This window comes from Cyclopterus lumpus, chromosome 14 (assembly GCF_009769545.1).
Source record: "Cyclopterus lumpus isolate fCycLum1 chromosome 14, fCycLum1.pri, whole genome shotgun sequence".
Classification (NCBI taxonomy): Eukaryota; Metazoa; Chordata; class Actinopteri; order Perciformes; family Cyclopteridae; genus Cyclopterus; species Cyclopterus lumpus.
In genome coordinates this window covers 23,601,606-23,615,202 of record NC_046979.1, presented here as the reverse complement: position 1 = coordinate 23,615,202, position 13,597 = coordinate 23,601,606, and the positions used below count along the sequence as shown (strand labels likewise).

Genomic DNA, 13,597 nt, shown 5'->3' with positions numbered 1-13,597 from the left:
TTTACACACAAATTATTCAGACATCTCCAACAGCTCATCCTTTTTTTTTACTCATCACTTATTCATCTTTCCACAGGCTGTCTGCATACCAATGTGATAATCCACATTTCATAAGCATCTTGAGGCTGTCTCTTTTTATATTACGTGACACCATTTGAATGTGATCACTGAGACTTGGAGATTGCCGGTGAGCAAATGAATCTGACAGTAGAGCAATTGAATGAAATCCAAAAGCCATTATAGTGAAGGTTGGTGTCATTTACCAACTTATCTCCCTCCTTTGAAAAAAAGATGGATTTGCAGAACACAACTTGAAGTTTTGAATTAGAAACAAATGGCCGAAGGAAACAATGAAGCTGCAGACACATGTGTTGCAAAATGCTGCAAGGCAGAAACATGAGCCCATATGTCAACATGAGCTGTGCATCTCATCCTCCAGACATTCACACTTCCCTTCCCTTAGATTGTGCTCAGAGAAATACTCGTTCTTTAAATCCAGCTCTTCTTTCTGTTTTTGTGCCTCAGCTTTTCCCCGCGGATCATCCTGGAGTCTGTGACCCAAGCCTTGGAATTTAAGCCCCTCTCGGTTGTGACACATCCATTGTTCCACCGCTGCTACTCGACCATGTCTTCCACATCACCAGATGCTGCAGGTCTTTCCGAGATCATGAAGCTGTAAGTAGGTTAGCCATCTTCCCCCTCCTAGTCCACGACATGGCCTTCCACTGAGAGACGGTTGAAACAGGATGGCGGCGCCTCACTGCAGGCTGCACTGCCTCTTGAAGCGCGCTCAGATGCTGCTGCTCTGCCTGGGCATCGCCTATCTGATGGCGGGCAGCATCCTGCTGCTGCAGCGCTCCAGTGTCAGGGTGGCCCAGCCCAACCTCGCCGGCTTGCCACCCCTGCTGGCCCTCGCTGCGCCCCCCACCGTCCTCAGGGCCTGGGCGGGCCTGGGCGTGAGGGCGCGCTCCAGATGGGCCGTTCAACCCGCGTCCGCAGGGGGAGCCAAGGCGGGGCGGCACTGGCCCGCTTCCCAAAGCCTGGGGGTGCAACACTTGCATCGCCGCTGGTTCCACAGTCTGCTGCCAGAGAGCCCAGAGCAGAGAGTCCCTCTCCACAGCAGCAGCAGACAGAAAGGTAAATAACTCTACAATCACATGCTCGGGTTTAGGGTTTAGGTGGGTGATCTAGAAGCAGTTGTTACAATTGTTCTAACCCATCTGCGTGCATTTTGCCCGTGCTCTCTCGCTTTCATTGGAAAAGGGTTTGCATCACTGGGTATTTTCGGTTGGATAATGTTTGAATGTTTCTGAAGATTATGGACCCTTTAGATCTAAAGGTCAGTCTGATGTCTGATGAATTGTACTTGTCTCCACATTGAGGTGACACTGTCCCGTCTTTAGTCCAGGTCTTTTCTGGAGTAATACCAAGTAGCCAAAAGCAGCTAGTGTTCATGCTAACATGTGACCACTGTTTGCTCTATATACATTAATTAGTGTGCCAGTGAGATGTTAACAACATGTAATAAGCTGTTTTAACCAGCTGACCATGTGGATACAAAATGAATGTCCTTCACCACCAGTGGAGTGTAAGGTTGGGCTCTAACCATCAGCCAAAAGCTTTCCCAAACCTCAGTGATTTAGAATGACGGCTGCTAAAAGACATTTGACCCGAGAGACTTGTGGTTGTGCGTTTTGCCCACGTGAACGGACCTCGTGGAGCCAGCGCTGTGCCATGAAGCACTCGCAGAGAGGGAGTGAAGGAAAGCACTCAGCTTTGACACGATCGCGCTGATCTGAAATAGAGCAAAGGAAATGGGAGTGTTTGTGAAGATGTGTTGACGGAGTCGGTGGTTTTCCTGGTGAATAATAGATGAGGGAGCGAATACACACGTTTATTTTCTGTTTTAGCTCAGGTGGCCCGGAGCCGAGGCAGCGCGCTCTCACAACGGGCTCCGTTGACATTTCACAAACAGATAATCATGACCGTAGAACATTTAGACGGCCGTCATTATACATTTATATGACATTTTACTGGTGCTTCAGATCTTGTAGATGAGGGGAAGTGCTCACTGATCCTCTAAAAAACCAGAGAAGGAAAAGGCAGGCAGGCACCGAAGTAGTTTCTTGGAAATAAATGAGTAATTACGAAGATAAAAATGATATACTTCCTAACTTGCCCTCGCCGTTAAGGAGACTTCACTGATACTTGACTCTGTTGTTTCACACTGCCCGTCAGTGCCTTTGCCGTTTTGTTGAAATGATAAATACAATAGAATTACCTCCGGTGAAGCAATTGTTCCTCCAGCTCATTCTTGAAAAGCATCCTACAAGAGCTCTTAATCCTTCTTTTAAACAGACACAACCACTCGGTCACTAAGAAGGATAATACCGATGAAGCACGTTGGGAGGCAGGGATGAGATCTCTTTCAGGAACAGCCATCTGGCAGAGGCACCTTTTAAAAAGCATTACCCAGGACCCAGAATGACATGACCCGGGTGGATTGGGCCACATGCTCCAGGAAGGATTTAGAGAATAAGCATAGGGCCCACTATTTGGGATATGATTCATAACCTCTACGCTTTTGAGAAATCCACTTATTCGCTTTCTTGAGAAGATCAATATTACGAAGCTTTAGTTCCATCCAGCAGGCCTAAATAGCAGCTTGTTAGCTTAGCTTAGCATAACGACTCTGTCTGAGGCTTATGAACCCATACCAGCACGCGTTAAATGGGTTTGCTTCATGTGCCACGTCACTGCAAACAACCGGCAAAGACTTCAGGAAGTCACCGCTACAGCCAAGAAATCAATTGTTATTTTTAAAAGTAGGAAGATTTCTTCCAACAGAACCACGCTAGCCTTGTTTTCAATTCAGTTTAATTCAATTCAGTTCATTTTCTATGGCCCAGAATCACAAATTACAAACTCCCCTCAGAGGGCTTTACAATCTGTACACATACGACATCCCTGACCTTTGACCTCACATCGGATCAGGAAAAACTCCCAAATGATAGAAAAAAGCCTTTCATTACATTACATTACATTACATTACATTACATCACATTACATGTCATTGAGCTGACGCTTTTATCCAAAGCGACTTACAATAAGTGCATTAAACCATGAGTCCAAACTCAGAACAACAAGAATCAAGCAAGTACAATTTCTTCAATAAAGTTAAACTACAAAGTGCTATCAGTAAGAGACATTTAAGTGTTACTAAAGTGCTAAACAACAAAGTGCTATCGGTAAGGGACATTTAAGTGCTACTAGAGTGCTAAACAACAAAGTGCTATCGGTAAGGGACATTTAAGTGCTACTAGCGTGCTACTACGGCTCTACCTTCCCTATTCAAGGTGAAAAAAGTAAAGAAACCTTCAGTAGAGCAACAGAGGAGGATCCCTCTCCTCGGATGGACAGAAGCAATAGATGTCATGTGACCAGATGAATAGTTACAGAGTTACATAAACACATTACATGAATATTACAGAAATTATGAATAATTAGTTGTAGGCATGGACCACGATCCAGACCTCCACAATCCATGAAACAGAAGGATGGAGAGAGGAGGGCATCAGGAGGGCCACAGAGGCATGAGGCTGGGCCAATGAGGCAGGAGGCCGGGCCCATTAGGCAGGAGGCTGGGCAGGAGGCCGGGCCCATTAGGCAGGACGCAGGGCAGCAAGCTGGGCGCATGAGGCAGGAGGCAGGGCATGCAGCCGGGCCCATGAGGCAGGGCAGGAAGCCAGGCCCAGGAGGGCAGGGCAGGAAGCCGGGCCCATGAGGCAGGGCAGGAAGCCAGGCCCATGAGGGCAGGGCAGGAAGCCGGGCCCATGAAGCAGGAGGCAGGGCAGCAAGCTGGGCGCATGAGGCAGGAGGCAGGGCAGGCAGCCGGGCCCATGAGGCAGGGCAGGAAGCCGGGCCCATGAGGCAGGGCAGGAAGCCAGGCCCAGGAGGGCAGGGCAGGAAGCCGGGCCCAGGAGGGCAGGGCAGGAAGCCGGGCCCAGGAGGCAGGGCAGGAAGCCAGGCCCAGGAGGGCAGGGCAGGAAGCCGGGCCCAGGAGGCAGGGCAGGAAGCCAGGCCCAGGAGGGCAGGGCAGGAAGCCGGGCCCAGGAGGGCAGGGCAGGAAGCCGGGCTCAGGAGGCAGGGCAGGAAGCCAGGCCCAGGAGGGCAGGGCAGGAAGCCGGGCCCAGGAGGGCAGGGCAGGAGGCCGGGCCCATGAGGCAGGAGGCAGGGCAGGAGACACGTTTAAAGACGTCATCTTGGGCTGTGAGAAATCTTGTAATTGTCTAACTTAAATAAATAAATGTTCGTACCGTTTCATCGTCATAGTCATAGTTTCAACGTTACTCAAATGTCACATATCATTTATAACTCCATGGGTACTTTCTTGCTTAGTAAAATAAAGGCAGGGAAGTGAAGAGAACACTTGATGGTTAAGTGTTTCTACTCACTGTGAGTCAAGTACAAATGATAAGGTGCTAAATCGGGACTATTCAGCCTGGTATGCAGTCATTAAACAGTTCTCATCCATGCAACACCATCTTGTTAGCGGGATCTCTCAGCTGAAGCCCATTCAACGAGAGGATTGTCTGGTATTTGTTTTTGATCATAACCTAAAAACATGGACACATTCTTCAGATAAACTCCTTTAAATTTGGTTGTGGAGGAATTGTGAACGAGCAATATAGTGGATACAAATATACTCGTCAATGCTCTCTTGTGGATTAACTATACAATGGCTGCTCCTAAACTGCTTTAAAACATCTTTGTTGTTTCAGGACTGCAATTACACTATTTTTAAATGCTGATGCACACCGTATGCCAGTACCTATACATCTGTGTATGCCTATATATCGGGCAGGCATTACTCCAGACTACCAAGGAATGAAAGACAAGAAAAAGAAGGAAGCAATAGAATATCATCATATGCTACGCAAGATTGAAAGCCCGCCGTTCTAGTCAGCCAACGAGTTTCTTCGTTCCTGTCATAAATTATGGCTAGGTCTTTGGTTTGCTTCCCAATCTTTATGTTTCCATCGTTTTATTTAAAATAATCTTTATTCCATCTCTATTCACTAACTACCATACATAGCAGTAATAACATTACACAGCCAGGTGGAAAGGTTCTTGATATGTAAAGTACATATCAAGAACCATGAAGAATGCCTTACAAATAGAATGCATTATCATTAGCATTATCGGTACGCCCAGAGATGAGCAGCGGGATCAGAAGGCTTGCACAGTGACAGCCACCCTGTAGATGTCTCACCATTGTTGATTCCTCTGCAAAGGGAAGTGCAGGTGGTTGGAGACTTATGCAAACCGTGAGATTACAACTCCCGGGTTCAGGTGATGCCGCCGGGCCCAAACATATTGATTCCCCCTAGACTTACATTGGGAAAGTAACAGTGTATTGTAGGTAAAAGAAAAATAATAACAGGGCCAAGGGACCCTGCAAAGGCCCCCCACTGCCCATTGTTCATCACCATTGTTTTGCGCCCCACTATTTAGTGGAATTTTTATTATTTGCTCTCAGATATTATATTAATTTTTTCTTCGTAATTTCTAACATTTTAATTTAGCAAATATGCGCATGTGGTTTCTCGTAAATTTGCCACTTAACTCGTAAAGAATAACCATGTATCTTTCTTACTAATTTAAAACTGTAATCTGTGTATAGTTAACGGCTGGACCGAGGGCTGTGAGCACAGGCCCCGCCTCCAACCCGGTACCGTTGGAGGCAGACAGGCATAACTTATTTATCATAGCAAATCACTTTGTCTCTATTGACACATACGCTTCATATGATCTCTAAAAAAGAGAGTCATCAGTCAAAGAATCAGCACAGGAATCTTTGATTATTATTGCATCAGAAAATATCAGAAACTATGAAAGTATGGTTTAGGTAAAGTAAACTACCTTTTGTCTGGAAAGAACATAAACAATTTTACCATAGTTTGTTGAATAAATGATAGTGACAAATGTACATTTTACATCTTCCGTATATTAAAACTATGGACTCTAATATGTTAATACTTTTATTACAAATATTTGTCTTTGAAATGTTATCCTTTATATTTATTTTTTCAATTTCTTTTGGATCTCCTATTCTTACTATTTCCCCCAATATACTTTGATGGTTACATTGAGTCTTTACATACTTTATATTATTATTATTATCTTTATTATTATTATTATTATTATTATTATTATTATTATTATTATTATTATTATTATTATTATTATCATTATCATCATATTATTGCATCTGCCCCACAAACCAAACCCCTTTCCATCCTCTGATGGGTTTAGTCACAGTCACTGGGTCTGTCAGGTGGTTCAGACCCCCGCCCTCGCCCTTGGGGGGGGTCCCTCAGCTTAGGTGATGCCTCTGGAGATGCAGCCCGGCTGCCGTGGTGCTTTCAGACAGCAGCTGCTGGAGTTCTTCAGTGTTTGTCTCCTGACGGGTCCAGAACAAGCCGCCGGCCGGCTTCAGAGGACATCGCAGACTGATTCAATCACAAATTCGATACAGCGATGCTCGGGCTGCCGGGGGATTTCACGGTCCGCCGCTGTCCTCCATCTCGTCCGTGCACCTCGCTGCCACATCTTTTCTGTGCTCCCAACACTTTATTTTATTTTAAATCCTCTTTGGCCGGTTGGCATCAGTTTATTTTTATGCTGGTAGTAAACATAAAAAAGCAGAATCCTCGGAGTCCTTGAAACCTGTAAAACATCCATGAATACAAATTCACACGGTGGGTAAGTACCTGCATGCAAGGCACTCACCACGAGCAGACATACAGTTCCTGAGTGAGTAACCTAACAACATAACGCCTCAGACCCGAGGGCGAGATGTAAATGAAGTCTGCACACAAAAGAAATGCACACAGACACTGGTATTTCTAAAGAAGACTTTTATGTGTCAGCTGAGCTCAGTTTGATGTTGCAATGTGGCAAAGACAAGGATATACATCAAAGGGTGACGTCTTATATGGAGCCTTAATCTTGTCAGCACATCATAATAGTCAGTCATAGCCTGTTATGCTCCTGTTATGCATTACATCCTCCTTTCTACAGGATCTTATTCTAGAGCAAGTCAATAGGTTCACTGTAATGGAGGAATGAGAATAATCTCTATTGGATGATAAATTAGGCCTCTTCATGTGGTGAATTATTGGATATTATGGCTCACAATACATGCTGGCGTGTAAAATAACTGTGAGTAAGTGATGATGCTCTGGCACCGTTTGGGGATTCTCCCAGTGCCAGAGTCAAGACAGAGAACGTCTGGTCTATGCCCAAATCATGGCTAATTGTGGGTGTGCGCGTTGTGCTCCTGCGCATCAGTGAAACCACATGGAACCCAGTCAGAACCATCTCCAGCAGTGTGTTTGTGCTGCGGCACCGTGCAGGACGCTCTACCGGTGTGCAGGTGCATGAGTAGGGTAAGAAGTGGGGCATCCGGCATCACGGCAAGGCACAGACACATTTCTTCCTTTTCTTTTTGATCGACGTGCTCAGAGTCTAAGAATAAACCTGAAGAGCGACTCCCTATTTGACGTAAGACATTGAACTGCCAATTAGTTGGATTGATGAACCATTTGGTGTCCCTCTGCTATTTCCCAGAGCCCAAGGCGACGACTTCAAACTGTTTTATTATGTCCGACTAACGAGGGCCAGACCGCGCCGGTGTTCAAGTAACATTCAAATATAGAAAAGGAAAAGAATCCTGAGACGCTAGAAACATGAATGACAAGTGATCAAAGTAATTGATTATCTAATACATTGGTTTCGCTGACTAATTAATTAATTGGCCAATCATCAGCCTCAAAAGTTGTTGCAATCTCAAGCCCCCTTTTCTGTTTCACTCGGGATGCTTTTCTCTCCCTGCAGGAACCTACATGGGCTGCTTCCTGCACAATGCCAGTGGCCGAGCGCTGGGAGGAACCATGCTTTATGATCTGCGCAAAATGACCAGCTCTCTGTGTCAAGACACCTGCTCGGAAAGGTAATGCGTTGGTGGCGGGCTGCCGTGAAGAGGCCACAGAGGGCCTGCTGTTTGAGTAAACGCTTTGGATCTCAGTCTCCTCCATGAATGCCTCCTGTGTTTGGAGCCAGCGGAGAGCCAGGTGGCTGGATGACAGTAAAAGATGAGGGGGGGGGAGTGAAGAGCAGGCCAGGACAGAAGGCTTGATCTATTGCAGGAGAAGGAAGGAGGGAGGTGTATGAATGAGCTGACTACAGCGGTTAGTGAATAAATCAGAGGCTAGATATGTGCTTTCCTGTGGCCGTGCTGGGAATCTCCTCTGGCTGAATGAGTGGCATCGCAGCGAGGAAACAGCTGAAACAGAACCGCAGAGGACAGATGGATGCAGCCGAGACGCCCCCCCCCCCCGTCATGCTCGTTACCTGAGTGGGCCTATTACCCCGATGAGTCAAAAGTCAAGGCAATTTCTGAGGAAGCTTCAAAAGGACATACGTATATGAAAAGGTCAACTTAGATTAGGTCGTTGTCTTTCCCAAAGGAGGGAGGATGAGTCACAAGAGCCTTGCCATGTAAAGTACAGAGTCAGATGGGTGCAGAGCAGCACTGACTGGCCACGCTGGAGGTTTCATGCTGGGAACTCTGGGTTACATGATAAGTTGGAGATGTTAACTAAGGCCCTGTGGGATGGCTGAGCCTGAGGGCAAGAGCTTGAGGTGATGCGTTGCCCTTGGCAAGGACATTAACTGTGTTTTTATCTGTGTGGAAAGCGGGTTCCAGTTTGCAGGTCTGGAGTTTGGAGCCGAATGCCACTGCGGGAACCGGATCAGTAGCACGCGGGCCCCCGAGGAGGACTGCGGGCTGGTGTGTCGGGGCGAGAGGGGGTCTCCCTGCGGAGGCGTGGGCCGACTCTCCATTTATAAGGTGGAGCAGCAGCTGCCGGGTCACAGAAAATGTGAGTGAACTTCCCGCAGAGGACACACAGTGCTGTTTATTCTCCGCTCAAGATGCATTGTGGGTGCTGCAGACAGGACATATGACGCGTGGGCAAGCTCAAGCCATATATTCATGCTGCATCTGTCCTATATTTGGTCGTTGAAGTGGTCGTCACGGCGTTTAGGTTTTGGCTTCAAGCTACCTGGAGCTATACGTTGAGGTGTGACATCACTTGGAACAAAGGATTTCATTGGCCAACGCTTCAGGGGTGTGCAAGCTTTCATTACAACTCATAAAATCTGTTTTTTATCCATTTTAAATTCAAAACTTTGGGATGAAAATCCGTGCTGTGTGTGAAACAGCTTCAGGTCAAGCTATTGTTGAATTAATCCTTCTAACAAGTAGCGCCTCTGCTACCAAGACCTTACATAGAAATGCCTCTGAGCTCCATCGTTGTCCAAAAACACACCAGACACATCATGTCTGGAGCAGGGGTCACCAAACATTTTATAGTGATTGTTTTTATTATATTTCACCTTTACAAATGTTATAATTCTGAACAGCACTTTGTGCTTGATCTGTTTTTTTTCCTTTCGCTATGGCAACCACCATAGAGATGAACATTTTAAAAATAGAAAGCCGCTGAACACACAACCCATACATATTTTCAGCTTGATGTAAAATATGTGATGAATATGAATAAAAGTCAGTGGCTGTAATAATATGGGCCTCTTCTGAAAAGTCCCAAGCAGTTTTAGGCTCCGTTGCTGGGCAGATCTTCAGATGCCAGCTCTGAGAGCCAAGCGGTGTTCAGCGTCGTCTCATTTGACTTCCTTTGGTCGTCTCATTCTGGGATGCAGGAGAAAAATATTCATCTCTCCAGCACCTGGAGAGCTCTCATGTTCCATCAGCCCGTCTGAGTGATGCATAGATATGTTTTTACCACATTGCAATACCCTTGGTCTGTCCTCGAGGCACCCCGGGGTGCTGCAGCACCCACTGGACAAGAGCAAAACATGTGTATTAATCCAAGGCTGAAAACGTGTGCCTATTGGAGACCAGGTTGCTTAAAAATACAGAGCTTTTCATAAAAATGTAATTGAAAAAAATGGCTTTGAAAGGCTTTGTGTTCAAAATGAACTTTTGTAGATTCCACAAATATATATCTCCTTACTGTCTTGAGCGTGTTGCATATTACTTCACTGCTTACTAAAATGGATGTGCAACCTTTGGATAACTGTGGAGTTCATGGAGCATGACACACATAGTTAATGCCCCATGATTTAAGTGCATTTCATTTAAATCAGCAACATATTCAGAAGTCAGAATGTGAGTCCGCTGTCAGAACTGTGCATAGACCTTAATAATCCAAAACATAATAATGTGAACAATTCAGCAGTACTGATTATACATGATCATTTCTATTAAAATACATTATGCGCCACATTATTGGTGATGGAAAGGTCAAATATGTTATATCAGGAGTTCATACCATATCCAGTATTAATATTCATGGTTGGTGGGTTTGGTGTCTCTGGAGATTTGCAGCTGAATTGTGAATGTATTATACACCAGAATACAGTTAAGTATAGAAATGGAATTATGAGGGCAGAAATACTTTGGGACAGATCATTTAAATATAGCCCCGATGTCGAGTAACTACTTTAAGAAATCTGATAATATACCTCTAAGTATATGCGCTCATCGGTGAATCAATTAATACAACTTATTGTTGCTGGTTTATGGTGCGACTCAACCCTCATGTGTGTTTGACTTCCTCCAGTCAGAAATGTTCACCACCGCGGCTGCTTCAGGTTGGCGAGGAGCACCATCGGCAGCTTCCCCATCGACTCCTTGCAGCCCAACCTCACCACGCAGTCCTGCATCGAGACCTGCACCGACAAGGTTGGAGTCTGATGATCAATGTGTTTCCTCTAGCACAGCTCAGAGAGCTGTCTCCACTTGGATGTGGCTGAATATTAAAGGTTTACTGAGCCTGTAATGAGAAGCAGAAAGTCTGACTGAATTGGCTGGTAGAATTGTTGCACCATCAGGTGGCGACTGCCTCGTGATTAAATGGGTTAGGGTTAGTGCTTATTATTATTATTATTATTATACACAACTCTTTTACTGAGGTCCGTCCTTGTGCGTTGACACGGAGCTCTTTGCTCACCTGGAGAAGTGAGATCGGTTAGTGAAGCAGCAGAGATGCTGAAGAGAGGACAGATGACCTGTGGGTACAAAGAACAGTCATTGTGATGAGTCATCAGAAGACACGCAGAACATGTGTGCTCTTGGTTTGCAGGAGCTCCCGCTGGCTGTGTTCAAGAAGCCCCACTGCTTCTGCACATGGACGTCCTCTCTCTTCAGTCTGGACCAGCAGTCTGACCAGCAGCAGTGTGTGGAGGACACTGGGCGGAATCACACCGGCAGCTCCCCGGAGCACGCCCACTACCAGGTGTACCACACACCTGTGCTCGGTGAGATAACACATGAGGAAACCACTCATAGGAGTCAGTCAAAGGGATCGACCTTGAGTGGGTTAAAGATCTCTGGACATAATCATTTCTGTACAAAAGCTGTTTAAATTTGCCAAATGCAAGATCGGAGCATTTATTTTCTAACGGTGCTAACAGTGCAAACTACAGCACAAGGCTGACTGTGCTTACAGGGCTTTCCTGAGGGGGAGCCAGAGGGGGTGCTACGCTATCGGCAGTAAACGCAGTATGAGAGCAGTGCAGAATAGAATGTGGGGCACGCTCACGTGCACTAATAAACACTAACAGCATGGGTGCACGTGACATAGCCATGTCAACAACACATGGAGAGGGAGACATTATTCCACCATATCTTTACTACAATAGCAATGCTCTAAACCCCCTTTATATTGCACACATGCATCATTCGCTTAGAGTTAACAAGTAGTCCGCTGAAAGTCTTCATTTTGGGTCCTTTCATACATGACAACATATGAAAAAACATCTTAAAACTTTGGTAATTCTAGTTTTTTTTCACTTTACTCCCATGATTGGTCCGCCTCCGGCTGGCTACCTGGACATGCACGTTGAAATCATGACGGGAAAAAGGCAGTCATTTTCTCGCAGGTTGTGTCTTCTGCAGCCGGACTGTGGTTTGAAATGGTCAAATCTGTCTGTCACATTGCTTTATATCCATGTCATGCATATACAAATCACAAAGAAGATCATGTGATCACATGATCTTCTTTGACTATTGGATGTTTCCACTCAACACCTGTGTTGTGTTTTGTAACCACATCTCTCTCCAGACTCCATGTGCAAAGAGAGGATGTTCCTGCCTCAGAGATCCAGCTCCCTGGTGGCCCTTTCCAGTTTTCCTGGTGCGGGCAACACGTGGGTGCGACACCTGATCGAGCTTGTGACTGGCTACTACACCGGCAGCTTCTACTTTGACGGCACGCTCTACAACAGAGGTGGGGAGGGCGAACGAGAGAGAGAGAGTGACAGAGTGCCCTCGCGGCTGACCCTTGTTGTGCATTCATTTGTTCACCGGCGCCAGGTTTCAAAGGGGAGAAGGACTACTGGAAGAGCGGCCGCAGCATTTGCGTGAAGACCCACGAGAGCGGTCAGAAGGAGATTGAGATGTTCGATTCCGCCATCCTGCTGATTCGGAACCCGTACCGCTCCCTTGTGGCCGAGTTCAACCGCAAGTGTGCCGGACATTTAGGGCACGCCACGGATGCACAGTGGAAAAGCCAAGGTAATGCTGTCTCTCAGGCTCTTTGTTTTCATATGAGCCGCAAGTGAAACAATCATTAAGACGTAAAAACCTGAAACAGTTGAGCCGAGCCGGACTGGCAGTGAAGATGAGGCCCCATATCCCTAACTGTGCTGTCTTTCGCCTGCAGAATGGCCAGAATTTGTCTCCAGCTACGCCCCCTGGTGGGCGTCCCACGCCCTCAGCTGGCTGAAGTTCGGCCGGCGCCTGCTGGTGGTGCATTACGAGGAGCTGCAGAGGGCCCTTCTCCCTCAGCTCCAAGTCATCACCGCCTTCCTGAACGTCACCATGATGGAGGAGAAGCTGCTGTGTGCCCAGAGCAACCAGGACGGACACTTCAAACGCTCGGGGGCCCCGCGGTCCTCCTTTGACCCCTTCACCCCCGACATGAGGCGCATGATCGACCCCTTCATCCATTCTGTCGACCAGGCACTGCACAGCAGGAACTTTAGCGGACTTCCTCAGGAGTACCTTCCCAGGTGATGATCTGACAAGGTTGTGTTCTTAGTCTGTTAAATGACTGGCTGATAAGTGGCCCACCTGACTCTTTGATAAGCCAGACGCAGCGTGAATGGCTGTGCAGTCATGGAAACATGACAATCCATGGTGAACCGGAGAACGCAGCCGAGAGCCTCGGGGCCGGCTGCCTCTGTGAGAGCTGCAGACGAATACTCCGACGGGATCTGACTTGTTGGCCTGCGGTCGGGTTGTCTGGCGTGTGCCTCACTGTGGACACCAGTGGAAGGACTCATTTCGTTTGAAGAATCGTTATCATTTCACTTTAGTACATATATTGTGTTTATAACATGCACCCATGTGCATAAAAAAAGAAAAGGTCCTACTAACACAGGTGAGCATTAGAATGACAGGTTTGCCGTCATGGTGGACAAACGCCTTTTATTTCATTAAACGCAT

The 13,597-nt window shown here is 46.6% G+C and overlaps 1 protein-coding gene across 1 annotated transcript; it reads left to right on the top strand.

Moving 5' to 3' along the window:
- Positions 1-625: 625 nt before the first annotated feature.
- wscd1b (WSC domain containing 1b) lies at positions 626-13,165 on the top strand. The gene is made up of 9 exons (XM_034550628.1): positions 626-675; positions 767-1,137; positions 7,900-8,014; positions 8,761-8,945; positions 10,710-10,831; positions 11,232-11,406; positions 12,213-12,377; positions 12,464-12,664; positions 12,813-13,165. The coding sequence occupies exons 1-9, from the start codon at positions 626-628 to the stop codon at positions 13,163-13,165; spliced, it is 1,737 nt and encodes a 578-aa protein (XP_034406519.1).
- The last annotated feature ends 432 nt before the right edge of the window (positions 13,166-13,597 follow it).